The sequence below is a fragment of the Electrona antarctica genome (assembly GCF_951216825.1).
Source record: "Electrona antarctica genome assembly, chromosome: 20".
Lineage (NCBI taxonomy): Eukaryota > Metazoa > Chordata > Actinopteri > Myctophiformes > Myctophidae > Electrona > Electrona antarctica.
The window spans coordinates 14,847,194-14,875,146 of record NC_136801.1 but is presented as its reverse complement, the minus strand read 5'-3'; the positions used below and the strand labels follow the sequence as shown (position 1 = coordinate 14,875,146).

At 41.4% G+C, this 27,953-nt stretch overlaps 2 protein-coding genes across 2 annotated transcripts; one reads left to right on the top strand and one right to left on the bottom strand.

Annotated features, from left to right (window-relative positions):
* Positions 1–16,537: 16,537 nt before the first annotated feature.
* On the bottom strand, positions 16,538–20,266 carry zic4 (zic family member 4; the record flags this gene model as incomplete). Its single annotated transcript, XM_079490264.1, has 2 exons — positions 18,800–20,266; positions 16,538–16,977 (listed from the first exon to the last, which is right to left on the bottom strand). Exons 1-2 carry the CDS (start codon positions 19,953–19,955, stop codon positions 16,538–16,540), a joined length of 1,596 nt encoding a protein of 531 aa, XP_079346390.1. The 5' UTR covers positions 19,956–20,266.
* Positions 20,267–23,853: 3,587 nt separating this feature from the next.
* Positions 23,854–27,558, top strand: zic1 (zic family member 1 (odd-paired homolog, Drosophila)). Its single transcript, XM_079489486.1, has 3 exons — positions 23,854–25,276; positions 25,768–25,931; positions 26,421–27,558. Exons 1-3 carry the CDS (start codon positions 24,310–24,312, stop codon positions 26,619–26,621), a joined length of 1,332 nt encoding a protein of 443 aa, XP_079345612.1. The 5' UTR covers positions 23,854–24,309; the 3' UTR covers positions 26,622–27,558.
* Positions 27,559–27,953: the final 395 nt, after the last annotated feature.

Below are 27,953 nucleotides of genomic sequence, written 5' to 3'. Positions count from 1 at the left end.
TGCCATTCTCAGCAACACTACTCTTGTGGTTTCTGTGCAAATAGTCATGTGAGCAAAGTGCTTAATGTGTGACAAGTTGGTCAGGTAGCCCTATATATGCAAAGTAGGCTGTCAGTGAGTCTGTAAATCCCAGGTTTAAACATCTGGGTGGCACCCCATTTTCAACTAGTTAAAAGTCAATTAAATAATATGCACATATTGATCTCCCATTCCAACATTTATAGCAATACTTTGACAAGTTGGGCATGTGCATCTTTGATCTCCCATCAAAGATACAAAGTTTTCTGGTGTTTACCATTCCCTCATTAACAACGCTCCCCGCCATCTGTGAAGTGCGGCAAACACACCTGCTTCACCCTGGGCTTGTAATGGCTTTTCTCGATGTGCATGGGGTCTCTGACTAGCTCAAGGAGAGAGGGCTGTTATAGACCTGTCATTCTGGGCATCATCAAACAGCCGCACAGCACCTTGGATTATATTCGCATAATTATGGATATTGTAAGATGTTCAAAATGATCAATTTAGCAGGCGCTGTCACCAGAGAAGTTATTAAGTCACTTTGTGTTCATTTCCATGTTCGTAGTGTGGTGTGTTATAAAGAATGCCCAACTGTGTGTATTTGGAGCTCTATTTCACTACAGAATAAGAACCAGGGACACAGAAGTACATTTTGGGGGGGTTACATAATCATTTATTGCATATTCAGTTTCCCCCAAAACATCTTTAAAATAATCCCTAAATAGCTGGTTTAGTGTGATGAGAAACAGAGGGATAAGTAAAACCGCTTAAAGTCAAGCATAATTAAGAGGTGTTTATAAGAAATTATAATAATACAGTTCTTACTGGGTGTAAACGTTACAGAGATGGCATAATGGTTCAAAAGTAATTTAGCATCATTGCAATTAACGGACTCATTTTCATTAAGAACTCATAACAATGCCAGTCCCTTTGAAGTCTCTGGCTTTAAACTAAAAAGACTGATGAAACAAGAGGCGCCGAACCACATCAGGTGTTGAGATGAATGAATTCCTGCAAATGAACTTTCACGAGACCCCTCTGGACCCTTTGAACTTGCTGGAGTCTGTTTCTGGTCTGCGTGGGGACGGTGCAGTGTATGGTCACTCTTGTGGTATGGTCAGCAGGCCTTGCCCTCTCCACTCCTCTCTGCCAATGTATCTGTTTCCAAATGGGACTGACACAGGCCTTAGCTCGTACCCTGCTGAGGTCCTCTGAAACCAGAGACCCTTGAAGTGGACGTCTGCCTGTGTCCAGTCTGCTCCCAGAAGCCCTTTCAGTCCCCATGGTCTCCAAATGTGGCCTGCTGCATGAAGACTTTTTGGACACAGCCTGGTCAGTGGGGCATCTCCACCAACCCCCCACCCCTTACCACCGCCACCACTAGTATAGCCATACTAACCACCAGCAGCCTGTAGCCGACCAGGGAGCAGACCACCCTGGGCTGGTCAGCAACCCCGTCTTACACCTGCCATAAAACTTAAAAGCTACAGTCTCATCCCCCAGCTTTGAAGTGTTCAAAGCATAGCTGACTGACCTTTGATGCGACTTTGGACGCAACACATGTTTTGTGCGCCCATGTATAAACGCAGGCCTCTCGGCAGACAAGACGGGATTGTTTACCTACATGTGCGAAACGTAAGGGCCTGTTGCATGGCAGCCATGCATAGAACCACACTATTCCCACAAGTGAAGTTTCCTTTGGTGGAAAAGAGACACACAAGTGTAGGACCGGACATTGCTTTTAAGATGACATCTCCTATAGGCCTGCCATGTGTTCAAGTCCACTGGTGTTGAACTGAAAACACCTTCTCTTCTTGTCCCCGTTGCTCATACCAGGCCGGATTCACTCTGAGGTACAGAATGATGTAGAAAAAGAGGGAATCATTTCAGGTTCTGCCACACACCAAGCAGACTAAGAATGTCCAGCAAGAGACTGATTTGTTTGCATTGTTTTTTTGCATTTGTTTTAAGTACTCGCCAAAGCACAGTGATAAGACACGTGCACTTGCTGCTGACTTTCACAACATTTTCAATGAAATTGTATTATGTTTGGAATTATACTACCATCTCTACACCCCACTCCTTTACAGATAGCATTGCTCATGCACTGTAAATAGCTAGCTGTTTTACAAGGCATTAAATATTTGACAGAACAGTAAGCTCATAATTACACCAGACCAATCCCTGTCATGTACTTACTATGGCTCTGTATAAATGTCAAACAAAGTAGGCTGATATATTGCCGGCCATGGGGTTTACATGCCTCACGTGCTAGTGTCTGAATGACAAGACTCAGGGTGAAGTAATTAAACGAGCTGGACTTTATGTGCACATGCACGGTTGCGCCATGCACAAGATTGAAATGGAATATGCCTACACTTGAGTTCGGCATACCTTGGTAGTGAAAACGAGAGCCCTGATCCGCCTTGCTACACACAACATTTGCTTTCTGTTGTGGTGATCATGTAGCACGTGCACGCCAAGGACACAATGAATTATACTGTAGGCCTACCAGAACTCAGCTGAAGGACAATCTGTCAGCAAAAAAATATAATCTGTGAAATGATTAGATAGCTCGCTGTGCAGATGTCAAAAATGTCCCCACTCAGTGTTTAGGAACTTTCTGAGTGGAGCCAGAGGTGCTGGTCTTGGCTAATCCGAGCGCATCTCTTGTGTGGGCTCCAGGGTGACTGTGTGGGCCACACAAATGTTGGTGGGGACGAAACAGCCCTAACTGCATGGAGTCTGAACCGTGACCCATGGAATGCTCCATCAGAGGCTTCTCGGGGTGTGGGTGCATTTCTCATGAGATTTCACTCCCATGGTGCCATGTCAAATCAAACCTTCGGGCACATTTAATCAAAACGTATAGCACCCCAAAGTCTGGTTTTAGCTGCGGTAGGGCTGATGAAACACAAAATAGTTGCACCCAATTAGTGTTGGACATCATCTTATTTTTCACGAAACACATGCATGCACTCATTGAATATGCAATACTGACCACAGTACAATACTGACCACAAGGCTTTCTGTGAGGCCAAAATTGCACAACATCCACTCTGTTTGCTGCTGTCAATCTGAGAACTATTCATAATGTAGGACCAAAGTCTGAAAGGTCCTTATGTTCAATTCACTTGCAGTTGATGCTCACACTGTTGTCTCAGGCAGAGTGCACATGGAAGAGGGAGAAACCGCAGAAACATGAGCAACTCGCAAACCACACTCGTTCACCCCGAAAAGGCTGGATGTGGCAAATACAGTACAAAGAGACAGCAGTGGTCTATAACACAGACACTGCCACAATAGTATAGGCTAACAGTATGGCGGAGAGAAGCTGTCAAACGTATCTGTCAACACCTCCGTGTCAGCTGACGTGAAGGGCCCTTTAAACCTTGATGGGCATAAATCAGGAGGCCATTTTGAAACAACAGGGTCATATTCAGCGCCTGCTCAATGTGTGTGTGTTCACATATATACACCCTGCCAACATGGGACTCCCTGGGGTAACTGGGCTCATTCCCATCTCAGCCAGACCACAGGTTTAAAACTGATCCCTCTAGTAAGTTATACTCGGTCCTTTATGCTTGAATTAAAATGAACTGACTTGTAAAAATAAAGAACCTCGTTTTTGCCTATGTTTTGAGGCCTGGTTTGTGGACAGTAACTTGCTTCTATATGGATACAGTTAGATATTAGAAATGGAAGGTCTGGTACAAGGTACAGTATTATGCAGAAACGTACGTCTATATGGCTACAGTTTTTCGACCACAATCTGGCAAACCCAGCTCTGCTACTAAAAATAAATGAATGATTATACTTTCAACTGCATGGGGAAGTAGGGGAACAAGCAAACATAAGTAGGCAACAACGGTGTGGTCATACTCATGATAAAATTAAAAGTAATTCTGTTTATATTGCACTGGAAGGGAAGTGGAGCACAGAAATCAAACTTCCGTTCTTTCTATAAGTCTTCCGACCTGGTCACATTCTTCAAGAGTTTTCATCCCCATCATTCCTTTCACCACACGGAACCCTTTGCTGAGCCTTTGTATTTGACAGATCTTGCTGTGTCCACTACTCCCACTCTTTTCAATGGGGAGTTAGGAGACTGGTAAGGGCTGGAACGACAGTGTTAGCCACGCAAGCAGAACATCCCTCTCTTTTTGTGCACTGGGCTGGCGAAGGGGCAGTGGGGAGGATGCGGTCAGTCTACTCAAATAGAATAGAGGGCTGGGCAGCTGCCTTTGACACAACAAAAGGAGTATAGGCTTTCTGTTAGCCCTGTTTACTTAGTGTTGTTTCTATGCTGTCTGCGTGTCAAACTCAAAAGGGTGTAGATAGATGGAAATGTACACTGTAGGCCTGTGTCACTCATAATTGAGACATTTAAGCATCCTCTTTTTATAGCGCGTTGGGTGTTTGTCACATCATGTGAGGTGTGAGGAAATAAGACGGATTGTGAATGGTGTAGTGTAAAACTGTGATGTGACAATACACCTGGTTCTGATTCTGATTCTTTCATGTATAATTGTCCGTCTTAATGGTACAGGCCTAATATGATATATTTTAAGTGGTGGATGGATCAATCAATTGCAACTAGTTAAATTGCTATTCTTCATCATCATAGAACTTGTATGCATCACAGAGACGTTGCTTTACGCTATCAATAACGTGCATTGTGTCTGACATGCATTACCACAATGGCAACTGTTGTACAATACTTTGGTGGCGAGGGCTTCATAAAGCTGCAATATATGAATTTAACCAATATGGTAGAGTGTATTATTATATCTAGTCTACTCTAGAACATCTGCAGTGGTTGGAGGTGGTCTCTCTGTGACAAGTATCCCTGCCTGAAGGATGAATGGATGGGATTCCTCTTCACTATACCAGATACCTCTCCATCGGGAGAGGACATACCGGTAGAACTTTAATGACATTTTAGAAAGTTACCCTAGTACCAAGCCAAGCAAAAGCAGCCTACTTAAAAGTCACCATCGTCTATCTTTTCTTCACATAGGCAAAACTCTCTTTGAGCCGGGCCTTTGATCCCTTTGATTTTTACCTCCCGGCCCTTTCCTTAACGCCAGATCTGTTATTATGCACTAAAATTCTTCGGTTTTCCATAGAAACGTGGCTTTTCCCTTTGGGATATTGATGTTTTCTTCCTCCCAGGGGTTATGATATGGTAAATCAGATCTTAAAAGCCACGGACAAATGGTGCACAATGCTTGTATTCATGGTTGTTTTTTGTCTTTGTTTGGTTTTGTCTCGTTGTTCAAATGCTCATTTCTCAAATGAATACCAATATTTATTCTGTGGATGTCCCGCGCGCCAGTCACTCGCGGCCGCTTTTCAAAGATTCAACTCTTTGTTCAAGCAGCAGGTTGCTTGCACCACCGAGACGCGTTACTGTAGTGTGTGCTAAACCATAAACAATAAAAAGGTTGAGCTCTCTCTCTCTCTCTCTCTCTCTCTCTCTCTCTCTCTCTCTCTCTATTCAAATACGTTTACATTGCCAAAGCAAAAGTTATGCCAAATCAAAATAAACAATGTATGTAGGCTACAATTAAATCTCCCCCCTCTCTCTCCCTCTCCCTCGCTCCCTCTCAGCCCTCTCTCTCCCTCTCAGCCCCCTTCTCTCGCAGACACGCGCACGCAGACCTCCCCCCGCCTCCCCTCTCTCCCCATGTTCCTTTCACACAGACAGATAAAAACACATGATGCACCTGTTACAAGCCCTTCATTTTATATTATTCATAATTTGTGGAATATAGGCCTATATTTCCCCTTTTAGATGGAATAATGTATGCATAACTTATAACTGGAAGACTATGTTGAAGAGAAACATGCATGGGCACGGCGGAAAGCTTGAACAATATTCCTCTTTTCAGGGTATTAAATCGACACCGAGGCCTGGGCTGTCTTCAGCCTCTGCTTTGGGGTGCTGACATGTCTGATAGACCACGCTTTCTCCCTGCATTGTCATCCTGTCATCCCAACAATGTACATCTTCGGGACACCAATTTTGGAGGGCTTTGATCTGCAGACTGAAAGGAACAAAGTTATGGAGAGAAGGCGGCTGTTGGGGGAGGGGGGTCCCTGCACGACCCCCCCCCCCCCCCCTCCTCCTCCCAACCAATGCATGTTATAACAATGTAGAAAGACAGAAAATTGATGATTAATCCAACGATATAATGAACAATTGTAACATTACTCTCACATTCCCACACGAACCAAATACATTAACATTTTACATTTTGTATTTTCTATTAAAGAGGACACACACAAAATAGTATAGAGGCATTATGCACTGCCATATTCACATGGGATCCTTCTCCTGTACTTTTTTCTTTCAACTCTTTAGAAGTTTTCTTTTACAATTTGATCGGTGACCTCTGCAGTTAATTGAAAACAGAAAACAGAAAATTACCCATTGTGTAAAATATATAAAATATATTGCCTGAAACTTGAAGCCTGAAACTTTTGTGACAGTAAATATACTGACGTTAAATATACTGATGTTTATTTAGCAAACATGTTTTTTTATGTTTAGCGCCCTATTCACAGTTAATGTTGCACACGTTTCTGGTTGAACATTATTGTGCATAACAATCTAAACAAACTCTGGTACAAATAGGCTATATTGTTTATTGCTATTGAACAAAAATATAAATTATTGGCTATTTTAAGCTAACAAATCTCTAATAGCAGAAGATTGATTTGATATTCCTTTTTGGGCCATATTGCACACTGTGATTATTGGTTGATATAGTCATGTATCCGTCAGTCACTCATGCATGCTGGACATCTGACAGTAGCTCCCTATACTGTATCTTTTAGGTATTGCTCATTAGTTCAGTGCTGAGACAACCTAATAATAACTCATGGCATGCTGGGCTTAGCACGATTTGTGATAATTGATAGAAAGGCTTACCCAAAGCTATATATCGGGAATGCATAAGAGCCCTCCTCCACGACTAATTATTATATGACACGTACCGGTATATTGTGATATTTTCATATTTAGGTTATACAACATCTGGTGGTCTAATACAGTATGTTGTATACTACTTTTGTACTTGGGCATGGATTTGTTTTGCTGTAATATTTCTGTTCAGGTATAACTAAGAATTAAGGTGAGAATTCTGGACCTCAATAACTTCACCCAACAGAGATGTGAAGTCTGACATGAAGGAGAAGTTTCTCTTTTCCTACAGTAAGAAATACATTATGCATGTGAGAGGTTTATGAGGGTCCCAGTTAAAACAAGTTCCAGCTCTCACATGGTATAGTATATAACAGCCCATAGAAAGAAATGAATCACCTTGAATCCATGACATTTTCCATACTCTGCATGCCATAAAAAGCTAAAAGCAAACGGATATGGATAGACATATGCCTATAACAATTCCAATCCAACCAATATCACACTGAATAATCAGAGCACAACTATCATAAAGTACAGTCCATTTCCTTAGTACAGTGGCGTCAAGTAACTAAGTACATTTACTAAGTATTGCATGTACTTTAGTAAAACGTTAAGGTATTTTTTACTTAAGTATTTTCAATGTTCAGTACTTTTACTGAACTACAACTCGGAGGCAAATATTGTACTTTTTACTCCACTATAGAATTATATTAAAACTTTAGTTAGGTATTTTCTAGATTTTGATTATTATTATTTGATAGTTGATCTACAAGCTCACAATGTATACCGAGATGCGATGCATTGTGAGCTTGTAGATCTGCTATTTTCAAAAGATTTTATACATTTTGTATAGGCTACATTTGAAAACTTGTGAAATGTAATATTCTGCATAATGAATGAGTATAGCCTATACTTTTACTTTTGGTACTGCATTTTCATACCAATACTAGAAAAATCCAAACTTTGACTTAATTGTATAACAGTAACAGAGTAGGCTATTTCTACATTACAGAATAGCTAAAACATGTGAGTAGGCAACGCCTATATATACTTCTTCCATCACTGATTCGTTTGGATGTTTTTTATGCAACATTTTACAACACCTTACAAGCTATTCAGGATCCCAGCACCCTGCCTCACTGCGAACATCCGTCTGCTGAATAGAACGTGTCACGCCAGCGCATGTCCCCAAACAAAAGACAATTGTGATTTAGACAAACATTGGGGGGAAACATAAAGGCAAAGGTCGAGTTCTCTCTTGGTTTAAGTGCTCGTGGACCTAACGGGTGCAACTAATGCATTGCACCTTCGATTCCAAAGAGATGCAATTAGCCTGATTGGTGATGTTGTGGAAACATTATTTGGTGTTGTGTTATTACCAACCAGCTTCAATTTATCGGCTATAGGCGATATAATCCTTCACGACGAAAGGACTTGACTAAACTCGTTATATTACAAATATATATAGGGCGAGGGTGACCGAATAAAGGAACGAATGCGTGATTTCTTAGAGGCCTGCACCCTGCAGTCCATTTTTGATGGGACAGTAATACAGACATGCATTTCTAATTAATTGGAAATTTCATATGAATCTGCTGCAATTTGAATACTCTGCATTGGCCCAGTTTGCCAGTTAATTTGAGTTAAACCATTTTAAGGAGCAAAGGATTTGGAAGGGGGGAAAGAAACACGTGTTAATTGCGCGGCAGGTATAGCTGTAACGTCAGGCAGGTCTAATCCTTTCTATTGAGTTCTGGTGGATTTAATGAGTGGCAGGTAGGGCGGCTTCCTGCTTTCTCACGTGCTAAAATAGCCCTCGCGCTGCACGCAGTCTTCGACCCTGGCTGGGTACAGGAAACAATTGATTTTGAGCATAAAGTTAATTATGCTTAGAATTACACAGTCCTTACGCCGGATCAGGATTTGACAGCCCTCTCACATATCATCCTCCTGTGTGTGTGTGTGTGTGTGTGTGTGTGTGTGTGTGTGTGTGTGTGTGTGTGTGTGTGTGTGTGTGTGTGTGTGTGTGTGTGCGTTTTGTTTTATATATGATTTGTGTGTGCGTGCGTGCGTGCGTCGATTGACTAAATTTGGACACATAAATGAAAGGAAGTAAATCCTTGTGCTTGCCTTGTCTGCGCAGTTTCCTAGGCTACACAAATGAGTGTTATGTATTATGAACATAGCCCTAAGCCCAAAGAATGTCACAGTGGTAGACTATAGACTTATTATTGAAACCTCTCTTCACACACACAAAAATATGTTCTTTTGATGAATTAACTCATTGGCAAGTCTTGCATTTTTGTTGGTTACGTATTCTAAACTGTGATGGTGTACCAATGATATAAAATAAGCTAGAATCAAGATGCCTACAATTTTATTTTTTATTATACCCTGAAGATACAAGAAAATAGAGGTATTTTGTGATTTTGCATCATTATACATGCAGCTTGCAAGAATATGCTTATAGTCTGTTGTTTAATGGGCTATGATGATAATACAAATAATAATAATCATAATAATAATAATAATAATAATATGATTATTATTATTATTGTTACTTCTTATTCTTGTTGTTGTTGTTAATTGTTGTTGTTATTGTTATTATTATTTCCTTAAGACTTTTCACCATAGCTATACTTCTCGTCGTTGATATTAAAAAGAAGAGATATAGGACAAAGTTTTTTTTTATGGCCAAAGAGGGAAATAAAGAGACCCATAGTGCACTTCACTGAGTAGAAATTACATAATGTTTTATGCATCAAATTGAGAGGAACCTGCCACCAAAAGGCGTTTGTTTTATTCTATTACCAGACGTGGATTGCTTTGTTTCAATACTGTCATATCAAAATGATTGACAAAGTAATAAACGCGTCATGCTGCTTTGTATCTTATTATGGCGCAGCATTTGCATTGGACATCGAGGCGAATATGACAACCTTGACACGCATGGGGATTTGCTGTCAAATAAACACGTCTCTAAGCATTCCATTGTCGCAACAACATGCAATAGCCCCTCCGTGCATTGAAATTCAAATTCTTATTCGAAGTTCGTGCATCCATTTGATCAAAAATACATTTGTTATCGGATGTGCAGTAATGAAACAAACTGTGAGAGCAGATTTATCCAATCTCTGCTTCCTGTCAGTCAAGACAATAGGATAGAGAGGGGGGAAAAGGATAGCCTATACACAAGAGGAATCTAACTATATGGATAAATTACACTTGACTCTTCTTTGGTGACTAATATAGACCCTCATCCTTATATATTTAGGTACAAGTCTGCATGACATTGCTTGCATGCTAATCAAAAGCCTGGCGATGAAATGTATAAAATATTCTCTTCAGCATGCTTATATAGCAGTTTCGACTCTTCATAATACTGTCATTATAGATGGGTACATTTATTTCCCATTGTGTGCCATGCACCTTGTATCAGGTTATCCCTTTGTCGTGTCGTGTCGTGTCAGCGGTGGGGCTGACACAAGTATAATAATGGTTAATAGAGCGTGATAGAGAGAATGGTATTAAGTGTGCAACCGAGATGTGTCAAAGGCAAGGGAAAAGTCTATGTCTTCATTAGCTTGATCTCCAAGGCCCACCGAACATTTCATTAATTCGCAATTTATGAATGTTTGACAAATATTAAAGAGTATGTAAATATGAGAGGCATAATGTATTTCCTGCGGGAGACGGGCGAAATGACCCAAAGTCTTTGATACTGGTAGAGTGATCACATGCATTATGTCTCTTCTCAAACTGTGCTTTTGCTATGCCTCGTCTTCGGAACATATTTCCCATCTTGAGTCTGACGTGTGAAATAGTGCAGATAAACCCAATGATTCATAATGTTGGCAGCATTTGCATCTCCTAATACTCAGTGTTATTTTTGATCTATGATGACATATAGTGACTCTTTATCGAGCTCACTTCCACCATTATCGTCTAGTCTAAACCAGTAGGAGGTTTTTTGTCATAAAACGGTTAATTTCCTTGTTTCTGAACCACTTCCAGTAGGCTGCAGTAAATCAAATGCACACGTGTATTTTATTTTTTATTTTATCAAGTGCCATAGGCCTATTTTAGCACAATATTTGCCTCTTAATAGTTAACTTTTAAAGGTAAAATGGCATAATACAGCATCTGAACAGGGGAAAATGTCACTGCAAAATGTCAAACAACGAGTTGAAAATGTCATTTGACATTTTTGACATGACATTTTATAGCCTATTTGCTATTTATAATTCATGCTCACATGCAGTATTCGTTTTGTAAATATATTTATGTTGTTTAACTTGTTTTATATAGTTCACAGTTTGTTTCTAGATCGAACAGTTTCTCAAGCGCATATTTTCACACAATAAAATCATATGGGGGGGAAGGGGGGTCAACACGAAGATGAGTCAAGTGATGATGAATTATATCGGAGATCTTCTTAATCGCCAGAGGGCAAGTACTCAAATTCATAATCATTTATTCTGCATGATGTATGGCCCACTGTTATGGATCTGATAACTTTAGAATGAGGAGCTATAGCTATACTTTTCATTAGTGTTGCATTAGTGCTGTATTACGGTGTATTACGATCATATTTGCATTGTAATACAGGCAGATGATAGATAAGGCGGCCTACTGAAATCATAATGTGAAATATTTCATAATAAATGTAATGAAACCACGTGAGCCCACCACCCCCATTAGGTTTCTTGTTATGGAGAAAAATATCATATTGAATTGCCTCTTTTTCGTTGGAACGCATGCTGTGAGCTACAATATTTGGCGCAAATCCAAAAGACATTTTGTAAATATACTTGACAGTAGGCTACAGTAGCCTACAGATTCCTCGTCATCAGATGCCTTGTTTTTACCCAAAGAAGATGGTGCAGTGGGTATTTTTAGTAAAAAGTAAATAGGCCTACCCCAACCGCAATGATATTATAGGCCTATATCTATACCCTCTTGCACTGTTAAAATCCAGCACTCCCCTTCTCCTTTTCGATCAACTTCCATTTCTCCATCGATCCTATTGTTTTTTCCACGTCTGTCATAGGCGTTCAACAAGTTCTCCGCTCGACAGTAGGCTATAGGCCTACTTATACGCGCGTGCCTTTATTGTACAGTGGTTCTCAAGGTGGGGGGGGGGGGGGGGGGCTATAGGGAGTCCTCGTGCAGCTACATTTGCGTTTTAACCACTTTATCCATTATGTTGGTGGCTATTCAAAAACTAGCAAATCTGCAAGCTCACAGCGCGTCATGCACTTTGTGCCGTTGCTGCGATCTTATAGACTATAGCCTACATCTGCTATTCAGGCTAACCTTCATCTGCTGTTTGGAAAAAATACAAACAAAAAAAAAGTTTGGATATTGGATTATAATATTTTTAACGCAAAACTTATCTTCTGGGTATCCCTGGCACAAAAGATTTTCTGATGGAAGGTCCGCGACCAAATATGCATTGGGGTGATGCCATGACATTGGATTGGAAGGTTTGATATACAACTGATGCATGGAATGAAAGAAAGTTATAACAACCTTAACTAACTACTCCATCTTTAGTTAGTTCTCTTTCCTCCAGATCAAATTAGAGTGGAAGCGCTGAGATCAAAAGAGACAACATGCACGGGTCGCTCGATTCATTCACGCAGCTGCATTGAGAGACTCGAGGCCAACAAGCGTATCATGCATTGAAAGGGGAGCGTGCTATTCAAAGTGCAGGTGCGAACATTCTGGGACATTATGTGGAGGTGGTTAGAAATCCGTGTTCATCATGGCGCACTGACTATAGGGGCTGATTCGCATTGGAGGGAGCCCACTCATCCATGAAAGTAAAATAACTTAGTTCCCGAAATCTGTAGATGGTGGTAATCCCAAACTCTAGGGGGTTTGATGCAGGCAGCCGAGCCGCCGACCCACGTTGCAAGCTCCATCCTTGGATAAATGGCTTCCACCGGTTCTTCTCACGTGGTGTTAAATTCGTTTAAAAGGTATACATTTTGGATGGTATATGTGTGAAACGGTTCATTCATTTGGATCTCCTGAAATTATTTCATATAGGCTACATATATAAAGTTCACATTTTCAGTTTCAGCTTTTACATTTTCGTGGTTTCTGACCTTGGGTGAAACCGTGAAACCAACGGGAGTGGTCGTCATCATTGTCCTATAAAATTTTAAAAATCTTTAAAATGTGACCTCGGAATTGTTGCTATAATGCCACCGTTAATGGTGACAACTCTCCCTTTCTGATTCTGCGCTATAGGCCGGCCTGTAAGATGTTGCACCTGTCTTTTTTCCTTCCATACGCATTTCGCCCACTTCATTTAATTATGACACTGTGCTGGTGGAGTGTTGGGTGGGCGTGAAGCGGAGGGTGGGGGCAGTAACGCTTTTTGCTATATAGCAGACTGCTAATCCCCCTATTAAAAGGGCTTTGTTCAATAATGCAGGACAGTTTCCGGAAGTGGGATTACCGCCTCCATTATTTTACAAAGAAATTATTTATTCACACTCCAATGAGTCTTTATGGCCTAATGGTGAAAGGTCCTCGTCCTCCCAGCACAAGAAATACAATTTATTCATTTTCTTTACATTTTTGGATCATAATCTTGATTTTCATTTTAATCCTATGATATTTCATGTGAAGTTACATGTTGGTTACTGTTTCCGAAAGGTATCAGCGGAGTGGATAGTGGAGTCTCTCTAGTCTCTTTCCCCTATCTCCTCCTCCTGAAACACTCACTCCTCCTGACACACACACACACACACACACACACACACACACACACACACACACACACACACACACACACACACACACACACACACACACACACACACACACACACACACACACACACACACACACACACACACACACACCTGTTCTCAGTTGATATCAGATCAGAGGTTGTGGGAGACAGTTGATGGTGTGAAGCAGCAGTGAGCCTGCAAAGAAGGTCCCTTGAGAAGTAATTTACTACTTTACTTTACTTGTAGCTATATAGGCTACATGCTGCACACATAATTGGCTAAATGTACAACTTCAAATTTAAGTTTTTTCTTATGACTGCATGCCTCACTCTCTCTCTCTCACACACACACACACGCACAGACAGACACACACGCGCGCGCGCGCACACACACGCACGCGCGAACACACACACACACACACACACACACACACACACACACACACACAGAGAAAAAGAGAGTGAGAGAGAGTGAACATCCCCCTTTTTTACAAAATGCCCTTTTAAATGTTGCTTATCTATCAGTTTCAGAGTTGAATGGAAATTGTTTTTACACGACTCAGTCCGGCCCTTGTCCACTCTGACATGTGGAACTAAAAGCCTGAGACGGCGCAATGGAGTGGAGTCGAACAAATCGGCGACAAAGGCTTTCCGTGTCATCAACGTCGTTCAGACGACGTGGAAGAATCCCTCTGATATTAACTCCCTCTTCAAAGGGTCCCTGTTTCAATTGAGACCAAACTATCTTTTTTTCACGCACAAGAGCTGGTGCCAAAGGAAGAGGCATCATCTATTCGGTGTGTTGTGTAGTGTTTATTATTCTCTTCTTTCAGCGGGGGCACTTCCACACAGAGTAAACTGTCATGCACTTACCCAAGGCTGAACTCTCTTCTAAACGTATCAGATAGTTAGATGGCGTATCCACCCACTTCTGCTGCAGCTCATGTGATCTATAGACGAAGGCTGGGATCATCTAGCTACTGAAAAATCCACTCAAAACATTGAGTTCAGGCTCAGCGGATCATATGGCTAACAGAAACAAACACCGCCTGTTCCCGAAACAAAATGTGATAACCCAGTTTTATTAGTTTTGACAGAGTAGATAGAACATGGCCCAAAAGTATAGAGGCTTGTGCCTGGAAACTAAAAACGAGTTAAATCTTCAAGTGCGTCATAGCCTTATCTTAGCAGCATCTGACAACTTGTTGGGTCTCTCCACCAACATTTGTGTGTGTGTGTGTGTGTGTGTGTGTGTGTGTGTGTGTGTGTGTGTGTGTGTGTGTGTGTGTGTGTGTGTGTGTGTGTGTGTGTGTGTGTGTGTGTGTGTGTGCGCGCGCGCGCGCGCGTGATTGTTTATTTATTTATTACCAGGCTATATTATGTGTCATAAGCTTACACACATCCCTGAACTACAACCTAAACTATATTTGCGCATCATTTCGTTTATACCTCAGCCTCTTCCTATATTATTGTATGTGAAAGCAATGGGATGTTCTATATTTTATCTGAGTGAAATAGTCTTTTAAAAAAACATGTATATATTTTTCCTTTATGTAAGCCTAGTCTACATTATAAAGGACATAGATTACCGTTTCCTACCCCATGGGAAGCAAATATTACATTCTTTAAAAGGGTCTTTGAGCTCCTCCGACTTGGCCCCATATCATTTGAGTTTGACTTGGCCATTGCTATAGAAATCTTAATTCACCATGAGGATTCACCGTTGTGAAAAAAATGGCTCTTTGTACAAGATGTTCTTTGAAGTCTGGATGATTGTAGCCTTTTATCAAACTGCCCACGTCGGCATAAAACCAGATCGTAAAAGAAAAGACCTCGCACATGTGTGTGTAGGTCAGCCTTTTCGGGTATAACACCATCGAAAATCAATCAAAAACATTTTTTATTATTATTTTCAAGAATTAGGGCTACGTTTGCTTAGATTTCTTTGACAAGTTAGATCGACATTATATATATATATATATATATATATATATATAGGCTTTTTTTATCAGGCTGCAGCTATGTCAGTCAGACTTGAAGCAACAGTCTCGTGCTGAAACATTAGGATTTCCAAAAGGTAAAAAAATGATGAATAGTCCTACTTTGATGAAGAACATAAAGTAAATAGTAGGCTAAATAAAAGCAGCACATATTGCCCTTTTGTCATACAAGTTTTATTCAAAATACTCACAAATTACAAGGCAGTTTGGTACACATTTCGAGTGCTATACTCGATTTCACATTTTCAAGTAAAAAATATGTATTGACGACAATAATACAAAATCCACAAAATGCCCACTTTGATAAAACATTTAGTATTTCACGGCCGTATATCAAATAATGCAGGTTTACGAAAACATTTCAGGGTTTTTTACCCTCTGCACAAATGGAAAAAATATGTCTGTTCAAAACATAAAATGTTTGTACAAATAATTGTAGTAAACAATTCGAGACTGCTTTAAGACAGATGCTTACAAATCTCAACATCAACACATCGAACTTAGAAATGTACAAATGTACAATTACCCCCAGTTGAAACACTTTGGTTCGATAATACAAAATTGTTCATATCTGATCGAAAAATAAATAAAAAGATATCGAAGTCAAAACTCAATTTACAAAATAAGTGTACAGTAATAACATGCCTACAATAAAGACCAGATAAGCCTATATAGATGAGCCCATCGGTTATTATTTAACTTTTCATTTCTCCACATGGGCACCAGTGGAGCATATAGGCACTATGCCAAACCATTTTGAATAGTTAAGCTTTCGGAAATATATTCTCTCAGCACATATAGTTGTCGTTGTTGTTGCTGCACTTTTCGAGTCCAATTTGGTTAAAACGTGTCTCTTGGCTCTGGGTCCCTGTAAGGTGGCTCTTCTGCGGGATCAGGTGTGGACGAGCCACTGGGTGGTGTGTGTGTGCCACTGGCACCCGAACTATGACACACATACCACTCGCTTAAATTAGCGGGCTGCTGCGACGATGCCACCGGTTCCGACAGCGCCGAGCCCCCTGGCTCTCGGCCCAAGTCTGACGAGGGGGACACCAGCGAGGGAGTCGACGACTCGTAGCCCGAGCTGGGCGGCGGCGACTTGCAGTGCACTTTCATGTGTTTTCTCAGCGAGCTCGGGTGAGTGTAGGACTTATCGCAGCCTCTCACTTTGCAGTTGTATGGCTTATCGCTGGTGTGTACGTGGGAGTGTTTCTTTCGGTCGCTGCTATTGGCGAAGCGTCTGTCGCATCCATCAAACTCACACTTGAACGGCTTCTCACCTGGAACAGAAAAGACGTTTGAAAACTCAACATATTGGGTCAGGAACTCAGGATATACAATTTGTGAATCTAGGCCTTCATCTTTTGCAAGATATGAAAGTCTGCCTGCAACAAACTATGCTGTAGCCTATAGGCCTATAGGCTATATAGGCCTAAAATCGTTTGTTTGGATTTAAAAATGCATAACGACAAAAACTAGCTCACTACAGAATATTGTAGTACATTGCTATTGCTATTCGAATGTCTGAATGGTTAAAAGGCAACCTAATTGCGCATCTTAATAATACATTCCATTTGTATGACAAGGCAAAAAGACAATCTGAATAAATTACACGGAATTCGCCCAATGCTGATTTTTCTCCGACTATTAGTGCTGTGAGGATATGTAATTGCTTCTGTCTAATTACACTTGTGGGTTGAATATCAATTTGACCTTCAGCTGTTGGGCTGAGAGAGCCAATCAAGGATATTAGTGTAGTACAAGAACGCGACGAAGGAACAGACCCCAGGGGAAAGGCCCCGTCATAACCACAGTTTCGGGTAGGTTTTAAACATGATATCCAAAGACCATACCCCTTGGGAGTCAACACGCTGAAATAATTTAACAGATTTGTACTTAGGTAATGTGAGCAAATTATATGAATAATACATAGGGCAATACAAAAATGGAGTGGGGGAGTGCCATGCAAGCCACATTTACATCTCTGACTCGACAGTCCTCGATTTTTTTTCTTCTTCCCTCCCAGCCTTTTCCCCAAACGTCACTGGGTCACAGAGGCAAGCAGCCATATTGTGCTCTATTGGAACCATGAGCCATTTTCTCTTTTTTTATATATGAAATTGTAACTACACGTGAACTTGCCCGTCATGCTAATGGTATAGAGAGGCAATCTGTGTTGCCAACCTGTTGGCGACCCCTTTAAGCATGGCAGTTCTTATGGACTTGTTGCATGGGCCATAATACCAGTCCATCCAAAATAATGCATAATAGTCTACTACCATTTTAGTTTTAAAGTAGACCTATATACTTACGTTAAAATTAATTTACCAATATGGTAATACATTCAAATGCAATTATGTCAATTTATCGCTACACACAACAGCAACAATATATGGCCTAATAATAATAATAATAATAATGCACATTGTACAATAAATATAATATCTAATAATATAGCATAATGTATTGTTATGTACCAGTAACATTCAGTGGTCGTCATAAATAAATAAATAAAAGTTATATTCAAGCATAGCATGAAAAAACAAGCTACCAAATAAAAAAGAGCAGTATCATCACAACAGTTGCAATGAATATGAAGATGGATCTAGCTTCTACTCATGTCTGGCATGCAGTAAGTAGACGGTGACATCAGTCTTCCATTTGTGTTGGTGTAAACAGAGAGGGAGTGAGCCCATCAAACGCCTGAGTGAGCTGTGTATGTATATATCTGTGTGTGTATATATCTGTGTATCCCTAAAGTCAGCCGTTGTAAAACTTGTGAGCACTGCTGGTGTAATTCATAACAAACAACGTGCAGTGATATATAGTTCCTTAACTGTTGCATCCATGTGTTTCGTCAGGAGGAAACTACATTGTTACGTGCATGACTGAGATTGTCACAATATCTTAATTCTATATAGTAAATGCCTTCAAAACTTGTTTTTAGTTTAGTTGAATAATGGCAAACAACACATGCAGCCAACATTTCCATATTGCATTGTCTTTGTAAAATCATCTAACTTTAATTTCAAACATAGGCTACTATAGGCTATAAATAAATAACAAGCAATACATTACATGCAGCCTGTGATAGTTACTGACCTGTGTGCGTCCTTTTATGAATCTTAAGATTCTCGGATCTTGCAAACACTTTCCCACAGCCAGGGAACGGACATGGGAATGGTTTCTCCCCGGTGTGCACTCGAATGTGATTTACAAGTTTGTACTTCGCCTTAAATGGTTTTCCTTCCCTCGGACACTCTTCCCAAAAACATATATGATTCGCCTGTTCGGGTCCTCCAACGTGCTCTACCGTTACGTGTGTTACCAGTTCGTGCATAGTGCTGTAAGTTTTGGAGCAAAGTTTTTTCGGCGAGTGTTCCGGCTCCAGCCATTTGCAAATGAGCTCTTGCTTTATCGGCTGCCTCATGTAACGGAAAAAAGCACCGGCTCCGTGGTGGTGGTGAGCGGTAAGATTCATGTTCAGATTCAGACCACCATAGCCATGCAACGACGATGCGGAGAAGGGATCAGACCTGGAGCTTGCCACTTGACTCAAGTGCTCAGATCTAACGTACATTTCTCCAGGTAATCCTAACCTTATTTGTCCATTCAAGGCTTGGCCACCCGGTGATCCGCTAGTTGGCTGCTCGTGGTGGTGGAGTCCAGAGAAGAGGGTATGGTTCCCAGCGTCGGGGTGATGACCATAGTGTCCCGGATAGCTACCTGTTGTTGAGACAAACATTCCGTGGTGAGAAGTTGAACCGTGAGTCTGGTCGGTCAGAACTGGCATGGCTTGAGCTGTCAGATCTCTCCGAATGAGGAAATCCCTACCTGCGGATAAAGCCTGGGCCGTGTGAGACATAGAATAGGGGACTGCCGTCGCCTGCACCGGGCCAAAAGCTCCCGTTTGACTGGAGACCACTTCAGTGTGGCCTGCCATATGATGATTGTGGTGGTGATGGTGGTGGGGATAATGATGGGCTGGGCTGATTTTGAGGGCCGCGGAGTGCCCCATGTGTTCTGGCCCGAATGGACTCGGCCCCAGGCGGGGTTCCGCAGTAATCTCCCCAGGGTGCGAGTGAGCCATTGAGTGTGGATGGCTGCTAAACCCCGGGAAGCCTGTCACGCTCTGAGGGGTATGGTGGTGATGATGGTGATGGTGGTGAGCCCCTGCCAAGTCAACTAATCTCAGCGCCGTGTTCCGTTTGGAAAACGTAGGGTCCATCACAGCGCTTCCCAATGCATCCACGCTCATTACTCCTAATTTTAGAATAACTTGACAGCAGGCAAAATAATAATGATGATGACAAATATATTTTAATCGTATAGTAAAAAAATAAATAAAGGGAAAAAAACAACAACTTTCTGAAGTTAAGATTCTATCTGCAGACTACATGGAATCCCATTCGGTTGAGAGGCAGCAGCAGGACGCTTTGATACTGAATAGAGATTCATGGTAGGAGCTGCAGCCCGTGGAGCTAAACAATCACCCCGCGTTCTAATTGGTCAGAGCTCAGTGATTGACGTCACTTGTGACAGTTTCCAATGTGAAGAAAAATGTTTTAGTGACAGCAAATCGCCAGTACGCATGCGCAGTGCCTTAGGCAGCACACACTCGGGGGGGAAATAGTTGTTATGCAAAGATTATTATACATAAAACTTCTTCAAAAGTTGATCCGGTCGCCTTTTCTTTCTCTCGCAGTGAACAAAAGCGGCGGAGCTATGAAATAGCATTTGCCTCAGTGTGGTTATGCGATTAAAACAAATAAGCTGGCAAAGAGTTGGTTGGCTTAAGCATAATGTCACTATTAAAGTTATATGGATCATAAATAATTCAATGATATCTTCATTTTAACCCGCCGTCGCCCATGGACAACTTTACGCGCAAATTACGCGCGACTTTGAACACGTTAAAACAGCGTCAATAGTGACTGCTAATGTGCGAAAATAACTCAATAAAAGACGAGCTCGGCATGCTATTTTAAACAATCAAAGGCAGAAACCATAAATATACGATTTTATACACAATACTATTTACATATATCCGTCTCTTGCCCGTCAGCATAGGCTATACGTCCTGTCACTCGTTGTCCTCGCTTTGGCGAAATCAATGTTTCTGTTTCTGGCGAGGGTTGCGTTCTGCATGTCCATTGTCCCGAAGGGAGGGGGGAAGGGGGGGGGGGGGGGTGGACGGGACCTGTTGTTATGATCCGATTCCGAGGCAATTTCGCTCGCTAGCCCTGTCGGATTTAGACCCAGACCAGGAGAAGATCAGAGTCACAGGAGGTGTCAAAAACAGTGCGCGGTGGCATCAAAAATGAAAATAAAATGTATTAACATGTATAGGCCGCCTATAAGTATCGGATAGTCTAATTGCAAAAAATCTGGTCGATTTTCGACTGACTTCTCGTGACTACAACAAAGGTAACGATTGTTCAACACCGCATAGTCTATTTTCAAGATACGTCGACGCGACCTATAGCAATAATAGTGTGTAGAAGAGTGTAACATTGGTCCACTAATAGCTATTAATAATCAGAAAATGAGATATCGACTTCTTTCATTCCTCATTGACGATGAACATCGTCTAGTAGCCTACTACACCCATGGACTTAAATTTGTAACATTTGGTTGGCCGTTAGCTAATCAGTAAAATAACAATTTTCCCAGTGCCACTTTTTGACCCTGCAAATAGCCATATACACCTAGATGTTTTAACTCGTTTTCTTTTAGTTTTAACAAATCATGTTTCTATATCAAATGCTGGGATATGGATCATATACATATTAATCATATAGCAGTTATGGAGACAAATGGAAGCGGCTGTGTGAACTGACCTAAAAAGAGGTCAAACCGTTATCATATAGATTCGTGTCAAATATCACATCGAAAATCGGTTAAACTATTTGACATAGCCTATTATGAGTTGATCACATTTATGAGGCAACAGTCGACAACTTGTACATTTCTTCAGTCATGCTCACATGCCTGAAGCTATTTTACATATATTTCTATATAACTTAAGTGCACAAACTAATGGCGATTCACTCATCTTTTAATTTCTTTTCGTATGACCGTATATACCGGACTGTGGACATTATTATGTCATCACATGCAATTTTAATATAATGCTTAAAACGATATACAAGAAGGTTTTAGGAAGGATATTCATATATTTTACTCCACCCGGTGCCTTAAGCTTCTGCTTATATCTTGCCTTTGATGGTCTGATTATCTGAATTGAGTTGTCAGAATCTTTGGTGACAGCGCCGTGTTCAGCACGCTATAATAATGAGTAAATATTGTGAAACATGACGGATCCTGGAGCTGTTCATTAAATGGCCTTTGCTCGTGGAGTGCACGAAGGTCGCAGCTGTACTCTTTGGAGACATCCCTGGAACACGGCGTAATGCAAGACTTTGAAGTGCTATTTCTGTTCAAAGTTTAGCCTGCACTCTTGGAAACAAGAAGCTGGGCAGTTGGTGGGGATTCAGACAAGAACTGAATATTACACCATGCATGCATGCATGCATGGTCTCACACGTGAAATTAGTTCAGTTGTCGGAGCGCAGTTTAGCTGGCGTTCACTGCGAATCGTAAACAGATCGGGTAGCCATATTGCATTCTTCAATATGAATTTGATACATCAAGCTGATTTGAAGAGATCGAGTGGCCTTTTGCTATTAACAACTGTTTACACACTTGAATCAATTGGCTATTAGAATTAGCCTTTGAGCCAAGTGAGTAGCAGAGATATATATTTTCAAAGATATCATGCAGAATTTCTTGGCACAAAACTCACCATAGTCTCACTTGTTACAAGTCTGAGAGCAAAACAAATGTACCCCCCCCCCCCCTCCCCAGGCTCCCCTTCCAATGACATGCCATTCTTACCGTTTTCCACCTGTTGAAAAGATCCTTCCGCGTGTTTTGTGTGGCAGGGGCTAGTAGCTATAGCATAGTGGCATAGAGATCTATAGGACTATTTCTCTTAACTCAAGAACAGTACAACACACTTCCTCTCGTGCCCTTGGTCTCCCAAGAGTGGCTTTGAGAATGTCTAGCTGCAGAAACTAGTAGGTAGTCCAGAAGATATTTTAATGGTTCGCATGGCGCGTCTGTTCATGTGGCTTTGAACTCCAGCTGCCGGAGGTTCCTGCAGAGCGCTCCGCAAAACTTGATAACTTCTACAACTCACAGCATTTTACACTCAGGAGGATATGATGATGCACTATTCGCCTGCAAACACGAGTTATAAGCACGACCCGCATGCGTATAATGGTTAAGAACAATAGTAAACCCAAGATAAATATAGGGCCACTCCACATAAAATACAACCTTTTTCAACGTTGTTTTAAGTGATGATGTGAAAAGTGCATGCTGTTGCCCTTGTGGATTCCTGTGGACCATTATGCAGAGACAGACGGACCTCAACGAGAGCATGCTTGCCTGGTGAAAGGCAGACACCAACACTCAAAGTGGAGGCATTTAAAATAAATGCACAAATTAGCTTAAATGTGGCTTGTAAACCTAGTAAATGTGCAACCTGTGTAAAGTGTTTGCACCCACAACACATTCGTCTTTCTCAAGAGTGACGTCGTCAAGTAGTCTTTTCAAATCCACCACGCAACATGGCCTGAGAAAACAACAAGGCGCATGCGGTGACACCTTGCACCTGACTCAGACTAGTGACGAAGGCTATGACCTTTAACTTGCAAGTTGTGCCCTCGGCCCGACCCACGTGCATATATTAATATTAGGCTAGTTGTTTATTTAGAAAGCTGAATATTAGCGTTGAGAGCTGCACCCAGAATGTGTAAAGAAAATGTGCTGTGTTGATATAGAGCATATTACATACACAGAGGCAGAGAGGTTTGCATAACATATTTAGTCTTATTGTTCACTGCTCCAAAGATGGAGAGGGGGGAAAAACATTCCCGCAAAAAAGAAATCCTTACATTACATTGTAACACAATGTGGCTTCATAGTGTCCGTGTATATAGTAGCCTAACGGTGAAACGTGCTTCGCATTTCTACAAGGCCTATTGTCGCTTTATGTTTCTCAACTTTGTTGTGCTGTTATTCAGCCTTTTTAACCAAATCCACAGTCAGCAATCTCACAATACCTGGGATTGATGATGCAAACGGACCAATAGAAGTGTAGGCCCAGCGACGTCGATTGGTATTTGGTGAGTGGATGCTACTTGGGGGAAAGGGACCTACGCCAATGGCGTGCCGCCTAGGAGGTCACGTGATGCCCCCCTCCTCTTCCATTCATCAGGGGTGGACTGTGTTGTCTTTTCAATTCATTTATCTGCAGGAATGATTGCGACTATCAGTCTAGAGCTCACCGCCTGACTGAGGAGGTGAAAGTTTCGCCACAGGAAGATAAACCGCAAAAGACAATATTGTATACATGATTTGCGTGTGTGCATCGAATGAGAGGTATAGGGAATTCCTCTCGTCTTAAAAAGTAAACAAGAGAATCGGTGGATTGGAGTTTGCTCAGTTGCAGTGAAGGTCCCAGAATTTTTTGCAGGCAGGAGAATATCTGTGCGTGGTTTTTGATTTCTGCTCTCAGTCGCCTAAGCAGCGAGTCCAGACTGAAGATGCTGCTGGACGCAGGACCCCAGTATCCCACCATTGGAGTCACTACTTTCGGCTCCTCGCGGCATCACTCAACAGGCGAAGTCACAGAAAGAGAGGTGGCGTTGGGGATAAATCCATTCGCAGACGGGATGGGCGCCTTCAAAATTAACCACGGCTCTCACGACATCGGTTCCGGACAGACGGCGTTTTCCTCGCAGGCGCCCGGCTACGCAGCGGCCGCCCTGGGACACCACCACCACCCGACCCATGTCAGCTCGTATTCCACGGCAGCCTTCAACTCCACCAGGGACTTTCTGTTCAGAAATCGGGGCTTCGGAGACGCCACCAGCGCCCAGCACAGTTTGTTCGCATCCGCCGCGGGAAGTTTCGCAGGGCCACATGGACACTCGGATGCCGCGGGGCACCTGCTCTTCCCCGGGCTGCACGAACAAGCCGCGAGCCACGCGTCCTCTAATGTTGTCAACAGTCAGATGCGACTGGGCTTTTCGGGGGACATGTACGGACGGGCCGACCAGTATGGCCACGTTACGAGCCCGAGGTCCGACCACTACGCATCGACCCAGTTGCACGGCTATGGCCCTATGAACATGAATATGGCCGCGCACCACGGAGCCGGGGCCTTCTTTCGATACATGCGGCAGCCGATCAAACAAGAGCTCATCTGCAAGTGGATCGAGCCGGAGCAACTATCAAATCCCAAAAAGTCGTGCAACAAAACTTTCAGCACTATGCACGAGCTCGTCACCCATCTGACGGTGGAGCATGTTGGGGGGCCGGAACAGTCGAACCACATTTGCTTCTGGGAAGAATGTGCTCGAGAAGGGAAACCGTTCAAAGCCAAATACAAACTTGTGAATCATATCAGAGTACACACTGGAGAAAAGCCCTTTCCGTGTCCCTTCCCCGGCTGTGGCAAAGTATTTGCCCGATCGGAAAATCTAAAAATCCACAAAAGGACTCACACGGGTAAGACGAATTGATTCAACCCCTTTCATTTAACACTCACGTCAACAATATGCTGCATGCCTAAAATATGCATGTGATCCGGGTTATGCATTTTTATCCAACAGCTGTAGTCTAAGTGGGACTGTCCAGTCCACGTGAACTTTCATCTTTGATATATACTACTTGTTTCCCACATAATTTCCAATAAAGGGTGTTAGTGATAAATAGGCTATATATTGTTTTAATTAATTTATATGGTTATTTAATTTGGCAGGCATTCAGTCTGCGTTTTAGTTAAACCAGGCCATGGGTGCAAACGTGGGATGCAAAATGTTTCGTATTTTAAAAATTATTTATCATGCATTTATTAGGCCTATAATAACCATATTTTAAAATCCATATTTTTTTGGGTGGGGGGGATAAAATAGTGAGCATTCATGATTTAGTTAACTTGGAAATACCCAGAAACACTAAAACTAAAACTATTTGTTTTACTGTATTTTTTCATTTAGGTGAGAAGCCATTTAAATGTGAGTTTGAGGGCTGCGACAGGCGATTTGCAAACAGCAGTGATCGCAAGAAACACATGCACGTGCATACGTCGGACAAACCCTATCTCTGCAAAATGTGTGACAAGTCATACACACACCCCAGCTCACTCCGAAAACACATGAAGGTAAATATGGTTTATGATATTTTGATGTGCATTCTGTTTATTCAATTACATGCAATGGCCTCTGATAAACAACGCATTTAATTATAGGGTTTTGCTGTTTATCGGCCACATATTTATAGAAAAAATACCAGGATATTATATATACATTCATTCAGATCTTCAACACATTATCACATTAACACATTATCTCAACACAGGCCTATATATATTTTGTTTGATTTTGTTTCTGTTCCCCTCTTTTAACTGACACATTAGCTGGCTATTTTTGGCAAATGGATTTGGTGTAGCCTATAGAGGGGGGTATACACACTACAGCCAAGTTGCCAACTCAGGTTCAGTTTTAGCCTACATATAAGTCTAGAGGGTTTCAGTGATCAAAAAGTAGAATAGAGTTATTTTGGTGCATTTACACAGCCCTATAGTTTTATCAAGTTATTATTATTGTATTATTATATACTTACACATTTTATTTCTTTTTGTCACGAGAAGGTCCACGAGGCCGCCAACCAACCCCAACCCCAACCGTCACCAGCGGCAAGTTCAGGGTACGAGTCGTCCACGCCTCCTACCATCGTATCTCCGTCAACAGAGAACCAGACCAGCAGCTCCATATCGCCGGCAGCGTCCATAGTACACCACACGACCAGTCACAGCACGCTGTCGTCAAATTTCAATGAATGGTACGTGTAAAAATATTTTTGACAACAAAAGAAAGAAAGAAATGGAAAAGAGACTGCAGAATTAAAAACTGCCGCTTGGAACTCAAAGACTAAAAAAAAAAAAAAAGTCAGCCAGTAAAACGCAGCATGGACCCGAGAAAACGTTGGAGGCCAAAATGATCGATTTACGGCTGTCTAAAGCAGAGAAAGAATGCATGGACATGGGCACGGACAGCCAACCGAACCGGGTTTTGTTAAACCCTTTTCTCTAATATTTCTTCGAGTCTTTATTTTTTACTGAGAGACTGCACACAAAAAAGATCTCACAAAAAAGCATGCTATCTGCGGGTAGTGGCCTGGATTTGTTTTGTACATAGAGATTCACTCAAGTTGAAAAATGTAATATTTTATTTTGTAAATAGTTATATCACACAGTTTTAAGGGAATTTGTGAAAAATGTTGGTCCCTAGATATATGGAAAATGAGATGGTTTAATATTTGCGATGATGATGATAGACTTGATTTGAAGAGAATGTTATAGTTGTGTACCAAATGTGAATTATTCAGTATTACTACAGTCTACACGTCGACCTTAACCGACTCTTAGTATTAATGTGCTTTTGTATTCAGTGCAAACATTTCGTCCAAGGTCCAGTTTGAGTAGCCTCAAGTATCATTGTTGTTATTTAATGTCATGTCGATAAATCGTGTAGTGAAAGCCTGAAATTCCGTGTCAATCTGTTTATGTACGTGATATAAATATTAAAAAAGAAAAAGAAAAAAAAACTGTCAATTGCCTTGTCTGCAAGGAAAGTATTACATGTAAAGTAGCTCAATTTTCCATATTTATCCGCATGTAAAGGACCGGTAAACATGTTAGAAATGATCGGTATTTATGGAGAAATGCGCTCGTATGTAAAATTTAGTTTACAAAAAAATGTTTGGTTACATTTCGTACTATATTAAAGGATTACAAATACAATAGTCTATTGGCTTCAATATTATTGACTTCATATAGCCATTTAAGCTTCTTCTATTTTTGTTATTTTGGGGTTTTGAGTCATGGGTTAATAATTGTATTCTATAGAAAGTCTTTGACAAATTTCCTGTAGATTTAAACTGGCCTATGGTTTATCTTATCATGGACAATATAGAGGCATATATCAGTAAAATTCTAGTTTCATAGTTGCAAGCATTGATGCATGATGTGTTGTGCAGCCATTGAGCTGAGGTTGTTTGTGTGATCGTGCTAGCACGCACATTATAGGCTTGTATAAAACGTTTTTGAGCAGCACCCAAACGTCTTCAAATAAGGCTTTAAATGACAACCTTCCTGACAGTTAATGGCAAGTAATTTCATTTT

Coding starts and splice junctions, on each gene's coding strand:
- zic1 (XM_079489486.1), top strand. CDS start 24,310: ATGCTGCTGGACGCAGGACCCCAGTATCCCACCATTGGAGTCACTACT. Junction 25,277..25,767: donor CCACAAAAGGACTCACACGG/GTAAGACGAATT, acceptor TTTTTCATTTAG/GTGAGAAGCCATTTAAATGT. Junction 25,932..26,420: donor CACTCCGAAAACACATGAAG/GTAAATATGGTT, acceptor TGTCACGAGAAG/GTCCACGAGGCCGCCAACCA.